Raw genomic sequence first — 21,983 nt, 5'->3', positions numbered from 1 at the left:
TATTTTAAAGTTTTAAAAGCTGAGTAAATCTTCATGCAAAGTAAGGGATGAAGAGAGAAGCAACCTCACCGCACCGCAGCTGCTTCCTTCAATTGTAGCATTCTCCAGTCGGCTTATAGCGAGGCGCGAGGCGTAGGAACGCGAAGCGCCCTCCGAGCTTGCTCCCCGGTGCATTGGGCGCGCGAGAGAGCTCCCGCCGGCTACCGCCGCTGCAGGAGTCCTCCGCGATGCCGCCCCTCCGGCAGGACCCCTCTGCGGGGTGTCCTGTGCCCCCCAAGGAGTGGGGAAGCCCACCGGGGAGCCGGAGCAGGCAAAGAGCTGCCCGCTGCCGCCGCCGCCGGAACCGGAACTCGAACAGGTGGGTCTTGAGCTTCTGTCGGAAGGAGCGGAGGTCGTTAGTAGTTCTAATATCGGGGGGGAGGTCATTCCAGAGGGTCGGGCCCATCACAGAGAAGGCTCTACTCCTAGGCGTCACCCGCTGGCACTGCTTGGCGGATGGCACCTGGAGGAGTCCCTCCCTTCTCTTCCGGTTTCACAGTACTTGAATTAACTAAATTTAAGGTGGACCAGAACCTTGAAATTAGACTTGTATAACTAACTGCAATTTTGGAACTGGACATTAAGGAAGAACGAAAGACCAAGATGGCTCCCATTGCTCTTCCCCACAGCAGCTGAAGTAGATAAATTTAAGGTGGATCGGAACTCTGAAATAAGAACTGTATAACTAACTGTAACTTTGGAACTAGACATCATGGAAAACTGGGAATTTGAAGAACTATGTGAAATTATAAAAAATAATTTATAAATCATTAAAATCAACCCTAAGTAGAATTTTGAATCCAGAGAAGCAGATATCTAAAGAAGAATTCAAAGAAGAAGGGGGGCAAGACAATGAAAGGGTAGAAATGGAGGGAAATAAAAAGCAGATTAAAAACTCCATTGGTCTTGGCAGTGATGTAGGGAAAATTGTAAAAAGGTGTCCCAACATAAGGGAATAAAAAGCAGACAAAAGAGGTTTTGCAGGTTGTTAGTGGCATAAGGAAAATTGAAGTAGGAGATTATGCCCCAACAAAGAGAAATATAAAATATCTTTTTGATGGTGGCCTGGGGAAAATTGAAGAGAGTGGATGTATTAAAACAAAGAAAAGAGAGAAGACAGGAACAGAGAAGTAGGACACAAGACTTACTAGGAAAAAATCAGACAACTAGAAACTGTTATATGGGAAAATATAAAGCTAAGATAAGGGGTTTATTCCTAATTTTATGACAATGAAATGAAGTTGCTAATTGGTTGAATATGATAATGGAAAGATAGCTAAATAAAGGTTAAAAAATATGTAATATGGATAAATATGAAACTGATATTGGGAGGTTGTAAAGCAGAGGTTTGTGATTCACTTTTATATGTGATAATTAAACTGCTAATTGATTGAATATGACAATAGAAGGACAACTAAGCATGGATTAAAATATAGGAAACATGGACATATATAGAACTTTTAAGATGATGAATAAAGTGAGATGTTTACTGCTTGTTATTCTATATAATAGATTAAGGGAATTGTAATGAACATTGAACAGTGAGGAGTGCCATCTAGAGACAATTATGGGTAATCTAATCCAAGATATGGAAAAATGGAGAGGGAACATGAAATATACCTACAATGGGAAACTATAGAGATTTAAAGACAGAATCACAAATTGGGAGCATGTATAATTATATAAAGATAATGATGAGAATAGCTGGGAATTGTAACCAGGTCTACATCTCGGCCAAAATTAGGCTTGGGGGTGGTGGTGGTTTAAAAGCACAATGACTATATATGTATACTTTTTGTTCTATTTTTTCTAAAAAGGAGGAGAATACATGTTAAAATTAAATGTGTATATTGAAAAGAAATTATAAAGACCATCAACATAAAGTGGAGCTTGCTCAGAAGCTGAAATACACCAAGTAAATGAGATGAAGAGTGGGAAGTAGAGGAGAGAGGTAAGGGGAGGAGAGAGGGCAGGGGGGGAAGGGAAGGAGAGAAATGAGGAGTGGAAAGGGGAGAGAGGAGAAGGAGAGAGGAAGGGGAAGTGGAGAAGGGAAGGATGACAGAGGGAAGAAAGGAGGTAGGGAAGGGGAGGAGAGAGGGAGAAGAAAGTGATGGATAAGGTATAAATATTGTGTATAGAGAGCAGAAGAGCCAATAATTGTTTTTGGGAGTTGATGGTAAGATGAATTCATGGAAACATTTAATAATACAATACAATACAATACAATACAATGTTAGCTATGTAATACAATATGATCTTGGCTATGCAATAGTATACATGTGATTATATGTTATGAAAATGAAAAAACAAAAAAATGTTGTCAAAAAAAATGAGCCAACAGTATGCAGCAGGAGCCAAAAAAGCCAATGTAATCCTAGGCTGCATTAATAGATGAATAGAATCAAGATCATGTGAAATATTAGTATTTCTTTACAAAGCTTTAGAAAAGCCACATTTGGAACACTGCATCCAATTTTGGTCACTACAATATAAAAAAGATGTTGAGACTCTGGAAAGACTGCAGAAAAGAGTAACAAAGATGATTAGGGATCAGAGGGTTAAAGCATATGAAGAATGGTTTCAGGTATTGTTTTGTCTAGTCTAGTGAAAAGAAGGACTATGGGAAATATGATAACAGTGTCCCAGTATTTAAGAGACTGCCACAAAGATGAGGGGTTTGTGTGTATGTCAATCTATTTTCCAATACACCAGAAGGCAATACAAGAAACAATGGATGGGAAATAATCAAGGAGAGAAGCAACCTAGAATTAAGGTGGAAAAAACTAACAGTGAGAACAATCAGTGGGAAGATTTGTCTTCAGAAATTGTGAGTGCCCCATCACTGGAGGCTTTCAAGAAAAGACTAGACAGCCCTTTGTCTGAAGTGGTGTAGAGTTCTTTTGTTTGAGCAAGGGGTTGGACCAGATGACTTCCAACATCCCTTCCAACTCTATTATTCTATTTTATTTATCTATTTTATTTTGTGAAGCATGAATTAGATAACAGATATAAGTATAGACATGATTATGAATACATGGAATGAATACAAATACAGGGGAATAGTAGGACAGGGACAGTAGGCATGCTGATGCGCTTATGCATGTCCCTTAAAGACCTCTTAGGAATGGGGTGAGGTTGACATAGACAGTCTAAGGTTAAAATTTTGGTGGTTTGGAGGAAGAAACCACAGTGTTAGGTAATGCATTCCAGGCATTGACAACTCTGTTACTGAAGTTGTATTTTCTGCAATCAAGTTTGAAGTGGTTTACCATAAGTTTGTATCTATTGTGAGCTCGTGTGTTGTTGTGATTGAAGCTGAAGCATTCATTGACAGGTAGGACATTGTAGCAGATAATTTTATGTACTACACTTAGTTTGGATCAAAGATGGCAATATTCTAAATTCTAAAACCCAAAATTCTGGTGGCATAAGGTATTCTGTTGCGAGCAGAGGAGTGGAGGACTCTTCTCATGAAATATCTCTGGACTCTTTCTATTGTATTTATGTCTGATATGTAGCCATCTAAACCAGATCCCTTTAATGTATAATTTTCAAGAATTGGTCTAGCAAAGGTTTTGCATGCCCTAGTTTGCAGTTCAATATTACCGGAGAAGAAGCTATGCAAGATTAGGTTAACAACTCTTTTTTTTAAAAAAAAGTTTTTTGTTTTTCATAAATAACCACATAGTTACTGTTACATAACCAACATTATATTATATTGTTAAATGTTTACATTGATTCGTCTTACCATCAACTCCCAAAAATGATTATTGGCTCTTCTGCTCTCCATACGCCATATTTATACCCTATCCATCACTTTCTTCTCCCTCTCTCCTCCTTTCTTCTCTCTGTCGTCCTTCTCTACTTCCCCTTCTTCACTCCTTCTCCTCTCTCCCCTTTCTACTCCTTCTTTCTTTACTCCTCTTCCCCCTCCCTGCCCTCTCTCCTATCCCTCTCTTCTTCCCTTACATCTCTCCTCTCCTCTGCACTCTTCATCTCATTTACATGGTCTCATTCTATATTGTCAACCATGTGTTCATTCATTTTTCTTTGTCACTTTCTATGATATCACCAATTACTATTATTTTGAAAAGTTTTATTTTTGTGATCTGAGCCTTTTCAATATTGCTCCTTCTTCCCTGCCCCCAGAGGAAGCCTCGCCCCCCCTCCTTATCTTGTATCTTACTGTCCCTTCCACTATCCTCACTTTCATCCCCTGGGAGAGAGAGATGCTTCTTAATGAAGGCTTCCACCTCCTGCACTGTATTAATTATAATCCTGTTTCCCTCCCAGAAGATCAACATTCCCTCTGGCAGTAGCCATCTAAACCAGATCCCTTTAATGTATAATTTTTTTGATAGGAAGGAGTACTTCCTCCTTCTCTCTCTTATTTTTTGGGGGAATCTGCTTAAGGATGGTGATCTCTTCCTCTTTATATTTCAGTGGTCTCTCTCTTTGGGTCCCAAGCACCTCATCCCTTGTGGTCCTCCTGAGAAATTTAACATGTATCTCCCTTGGAACATTGTGACTTCTAGCATATGCTGAGTTTATCCTATAGACTAGATCCATGTCCCACCACAATTGTTTTTTATCTCTCTTAATATAATCTGCTAAGATTGTACTCATAATATCCTTAAGGTCTTCATTTTCTGTCTCTGGTAGGTTCTGGAATCTAAGAAAAAAGGACATTCTTTCAAATTCTATTTTTGTCAAAAAAAATTCCAAGTCTGCCTTTCCCTTCTGGATTGTTTTGACCCCCTCCCCCAGCTCTGCTGCTCCCTCCTCCCACACCATAATTCTCTGTTTATTTCCTGCAATGTGGTGTTTAACATCTCTGAGTTCCTCTTTAACCTCTGTCATTTCTTTTCTCAATTCATTTTGGCCTCTCAAAAGTTCTTGAAACATTTGAGTAACAGATAGTTCTTTTTTCCCCTCTGCAGCCTCCTCCTTCTGTAACAGTGAGCTAATCTTAGTCTGTTGGATAATGGGGCTGGGAGAAGCAGATGTGGGGGCTGCATGTGACTTGCCCGTCAGAGGTTTCTTTGGCCCCATTGTTTAGGTTCAGAGATGTAAGTTTTTTCCCAAGAAGATGGCATTCGAGGGTTTCGTAGCTGTGCTGGTCTCAGGAGTCAGACAAAACCGAAAGCTCAAAAGTTGACAATTCCAGGGCAGAGGCAATCCAAGAATAAGAAATCAAATAGTCAAAAGTTCAGAAGATCCACGTAACAGGGAGGAGCCTTGGCTTCCCTCAGAGAGAGTAAACAGCAACTCCAAAAGGGATTTTTTTTCCTTTGAGAGTAGTTTCAAAGGGCAAATTTCATTTATAAGTAGACAAAGGAAGGAGGGCGGCGCCATCTTGGCCTCCCTTTCCACAGGGAGAAAGGAATCAAAAGTCACGTAAAAAGTTTTTTTTTAGGGAGCGGCTCCACGATCATTTTACAACTTTGATAAAAATCTTTCTCAGTTAACTGGCGCAAGTGACAAATCCTTCTTTATTCTCTCTCTTCAAGAGAGCTCAGACAAATGCCACTTAGTCCGAAGGGGGGGTAATGGAAAGAAAACACCCCCTCTAATCTCCATTCAAATAGCCAGAACACAAAAGACTTACAGAAGTCTGCTGCCTTTCTTTTAAATGATCACTGAGCTCAGGATAGAATCCCCACTGCCAGTCTCCAGCTGCGCTTCTCCAGATATTCTTTCTCCCTCCAGAGCCATTCGGTGAAAGGGCGAACAGCACAACGCTGTCCCTCCCCCCCTCCGCTCCCTGGCTCCTAGGCGAAGCTGAAAATCACCCCTGCCGGCTGCCACCAATTCTGGGGGGCTTCAGCAAGCTGCCCTATGGCAGGGGACCCCTCCAGGGACCCCTGTGCTCCTTTCGGAGCCCACTGGGGAGACGAGCAGTGGACAGCACGTCCGTCGCCAGCAGAAACCGGAAGTGATCCAGTTAGTTATACAGTTCTTATTTCAGAGTTCTGATCCACCTTAAATTTAGCTAATTCAACTAATGTAAAGAGGAAGAGGAGAGGGAGCCATCTTGATCCTTTGTTCTCCCTCCGGCAAAAAACTTCGTATTTTCCCAGCTCTTGATTTTATTTAATTTTCCCCCTCATTACATTCCACCTCTCATTGGTTAGAATTGCTTAAAATATATTAATTAGAACGAACTCGAACACAGCAAGTCTCCTTGGTATGTTTCTCCTCGCCTCCTGCTTTTTCCAAATTCTGATTTATGACAATTGGTTAATTAAAACTTCCTGCTCAAGGTGTCATATTCCATTCGTTGCACAGACAAGATTAGGTTATAAGTGAGAAAATAGTGATTTTTTCTTGATTTTCCCCCCTTGTTACATTCCACCTCTCATTAATTAGAGTTGCTTAAGCTATGTATGTTAGAAACTCGAACAAACCAAATCGCCTTGGTATGTTTTTAGTTTCCATTTCACTCTCCTAATCTCTTTTAAAGACACAGTCTTTTCAAATCCAAATCCAAATTCAAAGCTTGTGTTTCAATGGGTTTGTCACAACTTCTGTCTCCAAGTTGTTTAAAGCAAGAAGTTCTTTTTGGTCTTGTGATTTAACCCTCCATTTTTCCCCTTCTTTCTTTCTGCCAAAATCCCAATCTGTCCATCGATATTTATACTCTCAAGGTTCTTTGCCTTTTCCAAATTCTGATTTATGTCTGTTGGTTAATTAAATCTTCTTACCAGGGTTTTCATCCCGTCTCCCACACACTCCTGCTCAGATACTTTGGCCAGAAGCCAGCTTCTTGTGCAGCCATGTTGCCATGCTGCCTCTCCCAACGCCGATTCAGAGGGCAAATCTCCGCCAGCTATTGGAGTTGCTCAGGATTTCTGAACTAGCAGTAAACTGAACTAGAAAGTTTTTCGCAACTTGTGTTGGGTAGCCCAACCTCACATCTGTCAGATTGTAAAATGGCTGGTAGAAATTGTGGGAACGGTAACCTAACACATATGATGGGTATCAGACTGCAGAAGGCCTAATGCATTCATGTAATTCTAGGATTATATTTCTATTTTAAAGAAATTAATTCAGGATTTAGGTGTGCATATATATTCACATGCTGAAAGAGTTCCTATTAAAAAATACACTGAGGGATCAATATTGCACAAAATAAAGAATTCTTAAAGGAAAAGCACAGAGATCAATTGAAGAGAGGGAAGAATGGTGACCAGAAGGCAAGAGATGGTTATGGATCACAAAATCATAGATTTGAAAGAGGCCCAAATCTTAGGCTAGCCTTCACTTCATCATAGCCATTCCTTTGCGTAATTGGTTCTGCTGTCAAACTGTTATTGTAGACCCATAGGACTGGAAGGGATCTCAGAGGTTTCTATTCCAATCTCTGGCTCAAGGCAGGGGACCTTATTCTAATCCAGACAAATGTCTGTCCATTGTTTTCTTGAAGACCTTCATCAATGGTGCACCCACAACTCCGGGTGGCAAGCTATTCCACTGGTTAATTCTTCTTACTGTGAGAAAGCTTCTCCTTAGTTCCAGGTTGGACATTCCTAGTTCCCTTAACTGTTCATCATATGATTTAGTGCCCTTTTCTAGAGCCTGAACATCTGTTTTTTATCCTGGTGGCCAGAACTGGATGCAGTATTCCACGTGTGGCCTCATTAGTGCAGTACAAAAGCGGTACTATCACTTCTTATGATCTTGATTGCACTGGCATACTGCTGGCTTATACCTACTTTTGTCATCACTGAATTGCATCTTGTTGGGTAGGGCTCAAGTCTGTCAAGAGCCTTCTATATCTTGAGTCTATCTTCTATTCCTCCCAGCTTAGTGTTGTCTGCAAGTTTGATGAGTTCTCCTTCTGTTTCCTCATCCAGATCATTTAAAAAGATGTTGAAGAGCAATATTCCCAGCACACAACCCGGAGGTACTCCACAGCATGCTTCCCTTCATGTAGATGTAGTTTTATTGAGGACTACCCATTGAATGTGGTTGATCAGTCAACTGCATCTGGTGGTGGTACTGTCTATCCCACATTGTTCTATCTTACCAAGAAGTAGGCTGTGCTGTACTTTATCAAATGTGTTACTGAAGTCCAAGTAAAGTGTATCCACATTATTTCCTGATCCACTAATTTAGGCACTTTATCAAAGAAGCAATAAAGTTCATTTGGCATGATCTGTTTTTAAGAAACCATGTTCGCTTCTTGGTATTACTTTTAGAAAATTTTTTCTAACATTCAGTCTCTCCTCATACAATTTAATTCATAAATCCTTGATCATCATTGCCATTCTTTGAAGATATTCTATAAACTCTTTTTAAAGTTTGTCCAGCACTGGACAAACATTGAAAATTATATTTGTCCAGTTAGTTCATTTAGTTACTGTGTGAAATTACAACAGCACTGAAAAAAGTGACTTATGGCCATTTTTCACAGTTATGACCATTGCAACATCCCAATGGTCATATGATCAAAATTCAGATTCTTGGCAAATAACTCATATTTATGACAGTTGCAGTGTCCTGGGGTCATGTGATCCCTTCTGTGACCTTCTGCAAGCAAAGTCAATGTGGAAGCCAGATTCATTTAACAACTGTGATACTAACATCTACAGTGATTCACTTAACAACTGGGGCAAGAAGAGTTGTAAAATGGGGCAAAATCCACTTAACAAATGTCTCACTTAGTAAAAGAAATTTTGGGGTCAATTGTGCTCATAAGTCGAAGACTACCTGTGCTTGAAATGAGGTCTGTGTAAAATTGAATAAAAAAGAACACAGCTTTTTATTAAAGGAACAAAGAGCAACAGAGATGAGTAGAGGCCTGGAGGCTAAAAAATAAAGACCGATTGCAGGAATTGGGTATGGCTAGTTTGGGTGTTGACAATCCCTGGCTCTGGAGCCATATGCGGCTCTTTTGTCCCCTTGTTGTGGCTCCCTGTCAGCTGAACCCACCACTGGTTGGCTCCTCACCTCACCCTGCCCTCCCAGTCATTCCTCGCCTGGCCTGAGAAGGTAAGGGCAATGGCATGGGATGGAGACTCGCTCCACATTCCAGAGTGGGAGCGAAGCGTCCCTGTACTTGCCTCATCTCACAGATGCTTCTTCCAGCCCTTGTTGGTGCTGCGCACACCTCAGTCACTTTCCGCTCTAAGACACTGGCCTAGCCCAGCTGCGGCCAACACCACTGCTGTTACTACCACCATGGTCTGCCCACTGCTCTCGCAGCACCTTGCATAACAGAGTTAAATTTAGAGTGCTTCACAATGGGGGAGATGGCATCCCCGCCTCCTTCGGGAGCCCATTAAGACGTGGAACATCCCCGCAGCTGGGCCGGGCCAGTGTCTTGGGGTGGAGAGCAAGTTCAAATATCCACAAGTGACTGAGGTGCACACAGCACCAACAAGGGCCGGAAGAGGCAAGTACAGGGGCACTTCGCTCCCACTCACATGTTCAATTTTCAAGAGGCTGAAGTTGTTGCCCACAATGCAACTAACGGGGGATGCCTACTGAAAGAAACCTGGTTTTCCAACAATAACTCCATCCTGCAGGATGAGCAGAGACCAATTGCTATCTGGGAGTAGATATCGATGGCACTCCCCCCTTTGGGCATGCATATTTGTCCTGTAGAGACACAGCCAGCCTGGGTCAAATGCTGAGGAGCTCAACAGAATTGCCACAAGCCATAATAGATGTGAACAATGAGGAACAAGTCATGCCAGTTACAAGATCACAGGCAAAACAACGAATGAATCTGGTTGATATATAAGATGTGCCTCTGAGGTGGAGGAGGGGGGATGTGTGGGAAAAGGCCAGAGAGAATACCATTAAAGCAACATTGGACAGCTCAGCGTCATTCCTTGGGGATGAGCAGCCTAAGCTGTGCACAGTAGGGGAGGAAGCAACAGGAGCTAAACCTCCATGAACATGTCTGAAGTAAAAACGGCAGAGCTAATTACAGGTGAGAGCTGGGTGGATGGGCCTATCACATGCGCAATGGCCAAATTGATTAATGATGTATAAAGGCAAATATCTCCTCAATGGTAGTTTTTACACTCTGACGATGTTAGCATAGGCTAATGAAAGCTAAGTGGATACTATATTTTAAGTTCTGGAGATAGCAGCATCTGTCTCTTCTTTTATTTGTATGTATGTATGTATGTATGTATGCATGCATGCATGCATGCATGATGTGTGTGTGTGTATGTATATATGTATATGTGTGCATGTATGTGTGTGTGTGTATAATACACAAACGCACACATATTGGGGGATTGGAGCAAGCAGTGTTTATCAGCTTGCTTCTTGTATGCTTCTGCCATTTCTGCTACCGTGTTTCCCCGAAAATACAACCTGTCCCGAAACTAAACCCATGCCACATTTTTCGCGTGGGCAAAAATATAAGCCCACCCCCGAAAATAAACCCCCCCTCTGGCCAGGCAGAGCACCGCTCACTGACCTAGCATTATTCCGAAAGCGCCAAGTCGCAGGGGGGGGGAGCGCAAACGTTGCTTGCTGCCTTCGGGATACCGCTAGGTTGGGGAGTGGCGTTCTGCCTGGCCGAAGGGGAGAGTTGCCGGGTGGCTGCTCCCTTGTGAACTGGCTCCCGAAGAGCCGGGCACAGCCTCAGGGGCGAAGCAGCCATGAGGTAATCATGCCCACGAGCAGCCGCCCGGCAAATCCCCTCTCCAGCCGGGAAGAGCGCCATTCACTGACCTAGGGGGCAATCCCCAAAGTGCCAAGCCATGTGGTGCTCTGCCCGCTCCCCAGCTCCTGCGGCTTGGCACATTCGGGATACCCCCTAGGTCAGTGCATGGAGCTCTGCCCGGCTGGAGAAGGGGGTTGCGTGAGCGCCTGTTCCACTCGCAGCTTCACCAAGCCCTTGCCAGGCTCTCCCAGGCCACCGCTGCTGGCTGCTGCTGCCCGCCGCCGCCGCCGCCCCGCTCCGCTCCGCTCCGCTCCGCGCAACTTCAAAACTCGGGCCGAGTCTTTCAGCATCGGCCGCTCTAGGAGTGCTCTCTATGGTGGGCCGGCTGCTGGAAAACTCCCTGTCCGTTCATTGCAATCTCTTCCCATGGTCGGCTAGGGCAGTCCAGGGGGCTTCACTTGCCATATTTTCATGGTTGCACAAGTGGCACAGCTTTTTACGTAATCTTCCACTTCCGATTTCATTTTTGGCCACCAAAATTGGTGCCTCGTGAGGTGGAGCCAAAGAATCCAAAGTGGCCTCCTAGTTTTGGATCATGGCTTTGCTCTAGAACTTCCAGCCTCAAACTCGGGGGACATACAGTTTGGATCCCTTCCAGGCTAAGCCATCTTTCATCGTTAGGATGTCCTTGTTTTTTTTTTTTGCCAAAAACTTTTTTATTTATTTTTAATTTTCAAAACAAACATAAAAATCCTCCTTCTTTACATCCTGTAGAAAGTGTATCAGTTGGTTACAAACGTTTTTTGTGCCTCTCTTCTACCGTCATCAAGTATAATTCATATTAACTCTAGTATCTTAACTCAAATGTTTATACATATTACCATCATCATACCTCCACTTTTATTTGACTATAATTGTTTAAATGTCCTTCATTATGGAATATAGCAAAATTTAATACATAACCACATACCGGCATTTCATTTACTTATTTATAAAATCCTCCATTAACATTAAATCCTTATATCCTATTCTAGCTAAATATCCATAATATTTAATAACAGAGTTTTCTAATCTTCCTTTCCAGATCACTGTTTGCAATTTACATCCAATTTCCTTATATTGTACCCATACATATGTATGGATTATTATTATTATCCTTTCTTTATTTGGCTATATTCTATGTCACAACATTTCCCCCCTAATAATCAAAACTTAACTGTGTCTAATTTAGTTCTCTTTTTTATTGTTATTATTATTATTAACCTTTATATATAATATCGGATATCATTCAGTATTCATATCCAATTATTACTTATCATAACACTACACATTGTATACAGTATTATCATTATCAATTTTTTATTTAATTATATCTATTATCACAAGAGTTTCACTAGGTTTAGCTAGTGGTTTTAAATTATACTCTTCCATCTATCAACCTGTATCTTTCCAATAACAAAACAATCTTATGTCCTCTGCCATTTGTGGTATCAATCTTCTAAGCTTCTTTTTAATCAGCTTTGTATGGACTGGTCCTAGTAACTCCTTGCTTGTAAGATCTCTCACATAATCCTGATGCCCTCTTTCTGCTTCTTTATTCCACTTGTCTTTAGTTGTCAGCAGTGTTATCCAAATTTCGTTAAAGTTTCATAGTCCATAAATTCTTTACTTTTTTCTTCTTCTTCTATGTCTTGCTCTTTGAAATAGATTTCCTCTCCATTTATTTCCTCTTTCAGTATTCCATTCTTTGCATTTTCAAAGACAAACCAATTACCGTAAATGTCAGCAAGTTTAATCGCTTTATATTCATTTTCCACTTCAATTATTTGAGTTTTAATCTCCTCATTTTGCATTTGGTGAACATCGTCAAATTTTCGATCATGTCTTTCTGTTAACTGTTCCAAAAGTTCCAGTTTTTGTTCAATCTTCTCATATAAATTTGTTAATTTTAGTAATTCTGAAAATATTGTCTCCAGATTTACAATCTCTCCATTTTCTTGACACTCCGCCATCTTAAACAAAGAGCTCTCGCTTGGAAAGTTTTTTTAAAGTTAAAACATGGATTCACAAAAGCCGTTTCCCCCCCTCTTCTCTGGTTGAAAACACGCTTCAAAGGGACATTTGGCTTACCCCTATCGCTCTGTAATGAGCTGTCAAAACAAACCGCGAAGAAAGGGAAAAGTTCTGCTTGAATACACAAAGCTCCAATCAACAAAACCTCCCGGTACATAGGATGTCCTTGTTATTGTTGAGCCATGGGTCTGCTGGCAGTGCCGATTTCATCGCTGTCATCAGCTTATCCTGGTTTAGGTGGTGACTTGGGCCGCCTTTTGGTGGGAAGGAGAAAGGATGGGGTGAACCACTTCTTCCTTCTTACTGTCGTACTGCGGTTTTCTTGACAAGGCATCCGCCAATAAGTTCTTCCCTGCAGGGATGTGTTTTAATTCAAATTTAAATCTTCGGAAGTACAGCATAGTGCCCAGTGAACTTGCTTTGGGGACAGTCTTCGAGGGCTTTTGAGAGCTTTGAGATTTTTATGGTGGGTCCAGACCTCGATGGGCACATTTCCCCCTTCCAGAAAATGTCTCCAAGTGAGCAGGGCCCACCTGACCATATACACTTCTTTCTCCCAAATGGCCCACCTCCTTTCAGTAGAGGTGAGTTTTTTGGAGACATAAGCGCATGGCAAAAGGTGTCCTTCTTTGTTCTTTTGCAGCAACACTGCCACTACAGATACATCACTGGCATCTGTCTGGATTATGAATTGCTGTTCTGGATTGGGGTGTTGCAGTATGGGCTATTGGGCAAAGAGACGTTTTAATTTCTCGAATGCTTTTTGACAGTCCATTGTCCACTTCAGGGGTTGGCTAGAAGTTTTTTCAGAACTTGTAGTACCAGCTTCATATGTTCTTCTAGGGTTTCAGAAAAGACCAAGATGTAATCAAGATAAACGAGCACTCCGCAGTACAGGTGCTCATGTAGCACCTCATTTATGTACTGCATGAAGACTTCAGGGGCCCCTTATAGCCCAAATGGCATAACTTTGAATTGAAAACTGCCAAGGGGGCAGTTAAAAGCGGTCTTCCATTCATCTCTCTCTCTGATTCCTATGTGGTAATATGCCTCTCTCAAGTCCAGTTTGGCCAAGTGGTTCAACATATCTTTCATGAGGTAGAGGGGGAGGTGTTCTTTATGCATATGGCATTCAAACCCCGCAGATCAATACAGAGAGTTTTACCTGTTCCAAAGATTTTCTATGTTGTTTTCTAATATGTACTTCCTGTAAGCATATAATGTCCAATTTCAATTTCTCTAATTTGTTCAATGTTCTTCTTTTTATTGCCAAGTTTAGTCCATTTATGTTAATGGATTTTATAATCCAAAGAATAGATTAGTAGTTTGATTGTAGTCCTGGAGTTGCCCACTGCAGCCCAAGCACCAGCCTCCATTAAACCAACCCCTGTTCTTGGATCCCATCTTCAGGTTCTTGCTACCTTAATCCATTCGCTTTATAATGCCCATGTGAATTTAAAAAAAGGAAAAAAGATAGGAAACAAGAAAAAAGATTGGTGAAAATGCACTCACCCCCCCAAAAGGGGGGGGGAGTCACAAAATTAATTCCACAATGATAATCCACACCTCCTTGCAAAGAGGCAAAAAAAGAAAAGAAGAGATGGAATAAAAAAAGAAAGAAAAAGATAAAAATTGGGTAGGTAAAAGATGACCCAAAGTAGCCAAATGAACAGAAGGAGAGGAAGAAAAAAAAAGAATATTTAGTATAAGTTGCCTGGGTTATCCAAATTTCTTCTCCCCATAGAAAAAAAAGGGGGAAAACACACTGTCAGAAAGATATTCTCAGCAGCCCATTATAAAGTAGCAAGGAAGGGCAAGGCAATGTTTACAAAGTTGGTCTTATTTTCTTTTCTAGAGAACTTTATCATCAATTCGGTGTGGTCAGCAATAGGTTAAGGTCAACCCTTCTTAGCAGCTTTTACCGGGCAACATTTACTACTAGATAGCAATGCAGACAATTAATTCAACATATTTATCTTTTAAATTCCAGGCTTCGAAAGCAAATCTCAGAGATTATCAAAAGTTACCAAGAAAATCAAAGGCATAGAGTAAGAGTCAAATACCAAGAGATTCCAATTTGCTTTCTATTCCCTTAAACAGTTGTCAAGATCTATCGCTTCCTTTGTCTTGCTAATGGCTCCATCTGTTCGCTGCTGGCCCAAGGGTGGGAGAGCTTTGTAACACCCATTCCCCCCGTCTCCTGCCACTCTTTCTTTAAAAAGTTTTCAACCAGGGGTTAAAAATTAATTTACAGGAAGGTTGCACTTTCAAGCACTCTTATTATCTCACCCAGACAATCACCACGTTGATTTTCAATGCTTTGTTGTAGCCTCTCAGCTATGGTAGCTGACAATGCCTGTTGTCCCTGCTTTGGGTCTAGAGGCAATTGCAGGCGTTTTACGGGAATTGTGGGTTCCCTGACCACACCCACTTGTGCCCCCCCTTCACTGTCACCCCAGGACACCTATGGTTAACCCAACCCCTGACACAGCAGGAATCTGATGGTTCTTCAGAGAGCCCCCTGGAGAACACGTCCTGTTGCTGAGATTCAGGCCACACCCCAGCATTTCTGTTTCAAAGGGCAAGATTCTTTCTAATCTGGATTTGTGGGAAGCCTATTACTGAGTCAGTATTTGGGAGGGAGATGAGTGGAAGACAGCTTTTAACTGCCCATTTGGGTGTTTCCAGTGCTTCTGTTTGGGCTCCACAAGGCCCCTACAGTGTCCATGCAGTTGATAAAAGGGGTACTGCATGAACATATATATATATAAGGGTGTTTTGGTGTACCTTGATGACATTCTGATATATACTGAAACAAAAGCTGAGCATATAAAGCTGGTACTGGTAGTCTTGAAAAAAAACTGAGCTGCCAAACTATATGCTAAGCTCTCAAAATGTGAATTCCACAAAGACAAAAGAGAGTACTTGGAATACCAGATCTTGCACCAGGGGTGGAAGAGGATCCATAAAAAGTGTGAGTGGTGTTAGAATGGGAAGCTCTGCACACCCAAAAACAGCTACAAAGCTCTAGGGTTCACAAATTTCTATAGGCAATTCATCCCATCATTCACCCAAATTGCCCTCCCTATTACTAACTTGCTGAGAACCAAGGTAGTAGATAAGCCTAAACCTAGCCACCACTAAAGTGGAACATGAAATGCCAAGCAGCATTCAAGAAGCTAAAAAAAGCTCTTTTCAGCTGAGCCAGTGTTGAAACACCCAGACCCCCCCGAAACCCCTTTGTGATTCAGACCGACACCAGCAATGTGTCTGGGGGGGATGTGCTTCTTTCAGAAAAACAAGGGGGGGTCAACTACAGCTGTGTGCATACACATTGAAAAAACTAACCGAAACCAAGCAGCATTGGGCAATATGGGAGAAGGAAGCATTTACAGTCAGATGGGTTCTCCTCACTTGGTGACACTTCCTGGAAGGGAATAAAATATCTTTCCAGGTATGGACCAACTACAAGAATCTGAAAGCCCTAAAAGCCCCAAGGAAAATGTCCCCCAAGCAAGTCTGTTGGGCCCAATACTTCCAGTGATTTAACTTCACCCTCCACTACTTGCTGGGGGGGGAGGGGGAATTTCTTGGCAGACTCTTTGTCCAGACTGTACCAATTTAACAGTGCGAAGACAGAAATAGTTAAACCCATGCTCCCTGCATCATAATTAGCAGCACAGATCACAAGATCACAAGCAAAAGGGGACGCCCCCCCTGCAGAAAACACCTTCATTGTGGCCTTTAAACAGGCTCTAGAGAAGGACAAGTGGTCCCTTAACCACAAAACACTTGCTCCATGCAAGGTGGAATACCATGGGTAGGAGGAAAACTATTATGTCCCAGCTAGCTAAAGCAAGGCTAAAAACCATGGAAGCCTTCCATGACTCCAAATTTTACAAACTTTGGGTTTATAAAAACTCTGCACCCCCCAAAATGACAATTTTGGTGGCCATTCCTTAAAAAGGACATTGAAACAGTTATGTTGCTGGCTGCCCTGCCTGCACAGCGGTGAAGTGCAGGCAAGGAAAAATTCCTTATCTCCTGCAGCTGGTAGCTGATCCTTCAGTACCCTGGAGAGAGATTTCTATAGATTTTATCCTAGAACTCTCAGAGAGCTCCAGAAACATAGTAATTTGGGTAGCACGGACCTTTTTTCAAAACAGGTCCCCTTGGTCCCATGCCAGAAAATCCCAATGGCCAAAACTCTAGCAAAACTATTTTTACTTCATATATACCACTTACATGGCACTCCATGCCAAATTATATCAGATTGTGGGAGGTCCAGTTTCTGGGTGGTCCAAATTCTGGAAAGTTTTTTGGGCCTTCTGGGAAGCAATCAGGGCCTCAGTTCTAATCACCAACCTCAAACAAATGGGGCAATGGAACAAGTTAACTTTGTTCTGGAACAGTACCTCCAATGCTTTAGTAACTACCAACAGGACGACTGGACCAACTGTTAACATTTGTGGAAGTAGCATACAACAATTCAGTGCACACCAGCAAGGGTTTTACCCCATTCCAAGTAGTCACAGGCCAAGAATTTAATCTGATGCCTGAATTACTCACTACTGAACCAACGATCCCCTCCCTAAAGTAGTGGATCAACCAGCTAAAGACCACCTGGCCCATGGTCTGCAAAGCCCTAGATGAAGCAAAAGGAGCCTATAAAGCTCAGGCAGACAAACAGAGAGTGGATCCTAAACCATTTAAAGTTGGGGGTCTGCACCAATCTTCCATTGCAGCCTATTAAAATCCAAAGTGACCTCACTTTTATGACCCATACCACACACACCCTTACCACAACCCATTATGGTAGAGGGCAAACAACACTTTGAGGTTAAACAGATCCTTGATACAAGACGGCACCATGGGTCCACCCAGTATTTAGTGGCCTGGAAAGACCTCCCCACATCTCAAAATGTGTGGGTTCACAAAAAAACACAGAGCCACTTGATTAATCAAGCACTTCCACCAACTCTACCCTGACAAACCTAACTAATTGTTCTTATTATTGTCTTCCTCTTTATTATTTTCTTTGTCTCCAGGTGGATGTCTTCTTTTCTTAGGGGGGCAGCATGTCATGTCTTGTTGATCTCTATCAGGATCTTGTCATTCCAGAGAGAGGGGGAGGATTCGGGCTACGCTTGCATGAGATTTTCCTTTGTTCTTGTTCTCTGCTTTGATGTCGCTTTGGGATGTTGGGGGGGGGGAATATTCCTTGGGCCATCTGTTTTGTCTCACCACTGGAGGAGCAAGTTTGTGGTGCCTGGGAAGTGCCTGTTATCACCTTCTCAGCCTGAAGTTCTCACAACATCTTCACACTTTGGGATTGGCACAAGGATGAACTGGACATTGGGAGCGGCCCGGAAGCAGCCGTTTAACCTAACACTCCAGTGCATGAAATTCAGATTCTGCCTGCACCCTCTCTGCTATCGCTGTCTTCCAATAAAAATTCCTTTTGAAATGCTGTTCATTTCAAGAATTCTGCTTCTTGAGAAGGCTGGAAAAGCAGGACCTTACAGTTCTGTTTCATTATTTCACTTTCACCCATTCCTCTAATTTTATTTCTGTGTTCTGGGATGTTATCTATCTCATCCAATATTGGGTAATCTACAAATTTGGCAGCATAATCACCCCTATTCTTCAAATTCATTCATAAGAATACTGAGAAAAGAGGACCCAAAACATTTCTTTGTGGAACCCCACACAGAATCTCTCTCCAATGTGATAAGGAACCACTGGCAAATACTGTTTATGCATTTTGAGACAGCTATGTATATATTTTAATTATCCTGTCATCCAGCCTGAATGGTATGTCATTAAGTTTTTTCAAGATGATTTGCTGATGTCAATATCTGTACAACAACATTCCCTAAACCTATTCGAGACATTATCCAATCAAAAAGTGAGGCAAGATTAGTCTAGCAAGATTGATTATTGGCAAATCTATGATGGTTTCTAGTTTTAATCTTTACCAATTTTCAGCATAAGATTTATCAGTCTGCAGTTTGTTTGGTCTTTCCTTTTATTTATTTTTACATACATACACACACACAGACACATACACACATGCAGACACACACACACACGCACAGACACACACACACACACCTCAATTAAGCTACAGTTTAATAGATTCTGCTCCTTTAACCTGCCCTGCTAAAGTACATACTTTTTTGTTAGAGAAAACTGAACCAAAATAGGAATTGAATAGCATACTATTTCCCCATTAACATTACGGTAATTTAGCAGCTGAAAATTAAGAATTCCAGCATTACATAATCATTTCCCCTCAGTTGCTGTATTAGTCACTCCCTCAACTAAATTTTCCAATGGATGGAAATGAATGCATTTTGGATAGAACTATTAATAAAAGGTCAACGTTTGAAATAAAAGATAACACATGAATTGAGCAGTTGTCTGAGAAGGTGCTATTGAAAAACAGTGTAGATAGACAAATGGGAATGAAGAAGCATCAGTAGTGAAGTTTAGCATGCCAATGCAGCAAGAGGATTGGGATGTTCAGATTTCAGTGTTCCAATTGGCTAATTCTTTGGAAATTTAGAGAACAAGCTAAGAAATAAATAGAAGAAATAGATAGGAATTAGGTAAATTTCCACACAAGGCCCATTCCCTGACTTCTGCCCAAGTCAAAATAAATCAATCAAAAACACATGAGGAAAATGTAATAATTCTTCTGCAAGTTCAGCAAAAGGGACTAACAAAACCCATCATATTTTGACACTTAGATTCTGCCTCTGGATCTTAAAATCTGATCTTCACTGATCAGGCAACAAAAATGATGTAGGTTCTTTCTGAATAATTTGCTGATGCTGAGTGATCTGTCTTTTTCCACCCTCTAGATTTCATGTCACCCATATTGAGAAAAAAACCAACCAATCCCAGGAGGAATCTTTTCATGAGAAGAAGCCGGATGTAGCTGATACAGACCAGGAGACTTATAGCAATGAGAAACTTCAATGGACTGGGTCACAGAATGGAATTGTTCATACAGATGGAGTCCAGGAAAGAAAATTAGTTCAGCCAGATTCTGAAAGACCACCAAAGGAGACTACTGCAGATGATTTAATTGGATCAGAGACTCATTTAAATGTAACAGCCAATACAAATATAGCCATAAATGAAACAGAGGGAGGATACCCTAAGGCACGTTCTTCACAAGAAGCAATAAATTCTGCTGTTAGTTATGCAACTGAGACTAACTTCACTTCAGGACCCAAAGACCTTTCATCAGAAGAGCTAGAGGAGGATAAAAAAGCTGAAAAGGTGGGCCATCAGAGAATAGCTTATGAAGTATTAGACAACAAACAAATTAGACAAATTCTTTCAATAGGACCCAAACTGGAAATGTGCCCAATAGAGCAATTGGCATAAAGCATCAGGTAGTTACTTCTAATTTCTTTCTTGTTTTCTCCTATATGCACCTAGAAATTCATAATCTGAATTTTGTTCTTTCAGTATATAAAGCTGCAAGAAAAATATAAAAAGTTATAAAGGTATAGAGTGTGCTGAGGCTATTGAAAGAGCTGGAATAGTATTGCATAAATTCCCTTGTGAAAATGGTGAAATAAGGGCAATATCTTTAAGGAAATTGAAATGCCAAATAAATATACATTTTAAAGAATTCCAAATACACAATTTTCAGTGAATACTGGGTGTGCGTAATGTTAATACTTTCCTGATATGGAACTCTCTTGTTGTTTTGTGACTGATGATTTCTTGAGATGAATGATATGAGAAAAATCCTGAAAGCAATATCAAGAGACTACTATAGGCAGGGAAGCCGAAAAGAGCACAGATGATTCTTATCTGTATTTCTGATGGAAAGTAAACCATTGGCTCAAGGGTGGTGCCCTTGGATTTTGGGACCATGCTTTACAGTATCTGTAGAAAGGGCTTCTGGCAGGGGATGGACGACAACCAACAAGAGCTGGGAAGAATGTGATTGGAATGTGTTTCTAGTTTTAGTTTAAAGCCCAATTGGCTTAGCTTATCCAAAGACTTTAAACTAAAACTGGAAGGGAGGGGAAGGAGTGAAATCTTCAGGAAACATAAACCCCACAATAACCAATCAAACAACAAGGAAAGAAGTGGCAAGAAGGAAGAGAAAATAGAAGAAATAAGAAGCAAATAATAATAATACTTTATTTACAGTCACAGACCAAAACACGACCACTACAAAAGAGACACAGCAGCCAGTCACCAAAACCCCAACTAAGGGAGGATTCAGCTCTCTCCTCTAATGGTCACAGCTCTCAAGAAAAACCCGGAAACCTGAGAGGTGATGTACGAGGAGACATCCCCAAGGCAATGCACAAACAAATCACAGCCATCAGGACCAGATGGGACGATTTCAGGAAGAGACAGTAACCTAGATCTGTCCGCGCTATACATAGGGCAAAATAGAAGGACATGCTCTGCTGTCTCAACCTCAGCTCTGTCACAAGGGCACAGCCGCTTATTAATCGGGAGCCTCTTGTAACGACCATTCAGAAGTGCTGAGGGCAAGACATTGAAGCGAGCTAGGGAAAAAGCTCTTCTATACTTGGGAATGGTTAGGGTATAAAAATAGGAAGCCATCCTCAATCCATAGTTGTTAACTTGATTGAGAGTCAGGGGGGAGCAAGTTTTATTGGCTCTGGCTCGTAGATATTGTAAATCAATGTCCACAAGCCGTTGGACTATCCTAAATTGGGCATCCTTGAGGTCGTAGTTTCCCAAGGCATCCTCCGTGAAACCTAGCAGATGAAGTTTCGTCAGCAGCTCTTTCTCCCAGCGAGAAATATGGGAGCCCGTGAACACCAGGGAGAGGTAGCTGCCAGGAACTGCCAGAAAGAGCACCCGAAACAACCATTTAAAGGTGTTTATCCAGGCCATACATTCCACCAATCGAATGCCTAGTTCCAGGTATATCAGGGCAAAACCAACACAAGGGGGAAGACCCAGAAGTTTTCTAAGGAAAGCAGCCTGGATTCTTTCAATGCAATCCTTGAAGCCCCATATCCATATGGGAATGCCGTAAAGAGTTTGGGCCAGCGTTTTGGCTTTGTAAATACGTAGGGCAGAGGGAATGAACTGGCCACCCTGGGTATAAAAGAATCTTAAAATCTGCTGGTGACTACAGGAGGCCGAGTTCAGCACCTGGGTTCGATGTCTAGTCCAGGCACCAGTGTTCTGAAATTGAATACCTAGATACTTAAAATGGAAAACCTGCTTAACA

General features: G+C 41.6%; 1 protein-coding gene across 6 annotated transcripts in view; it reads left to right on the top strand.

Annotated features, from left to right (window-relative positions):
• RELL2 (RELT like 2) overlaps positions 1-20,401 on the top strand; it is a 46,931-nt gene extending 26,530 nt beyond the window's left edge. For 3 of the 6 annotated variants that reach the window (XM_081950482.1, XM_081950480.1, XM_081950481.1), the window contains one exon: positions 19,606-20,401. In XM_081950482.1, coding sequence (XP_081806608.1) covers positions 19,606-20,137 — 532 coding nt within the window. In that variant the 3' untranslated portion in view covers positions 20,138-20,401. The other 3 variants (XM_081950484.1, XM_081950485.1, XM_081950483.1) reach the window with 3 other exon arrangements.
• Positions 20,402-21,983: the final 1,582 nt, after the last annotated feature.

Source organism: Natrix helvetica (assembly GCF_964273705.1).
Source record: "Natrix helvetica genome assembly, chromosome: 4".
Taxonomy (NCBI): Eukaryota; Metazoa; Chordata; class Lepidosauria; order Squamata; family Natricidae; genus Natrix; species Natrix helvetica.
The sequence above is the reverse complement of the archived record's forward strand: the minus strand, read 5'-3'. Positions and strand labels throughout refer to the sequence as shown.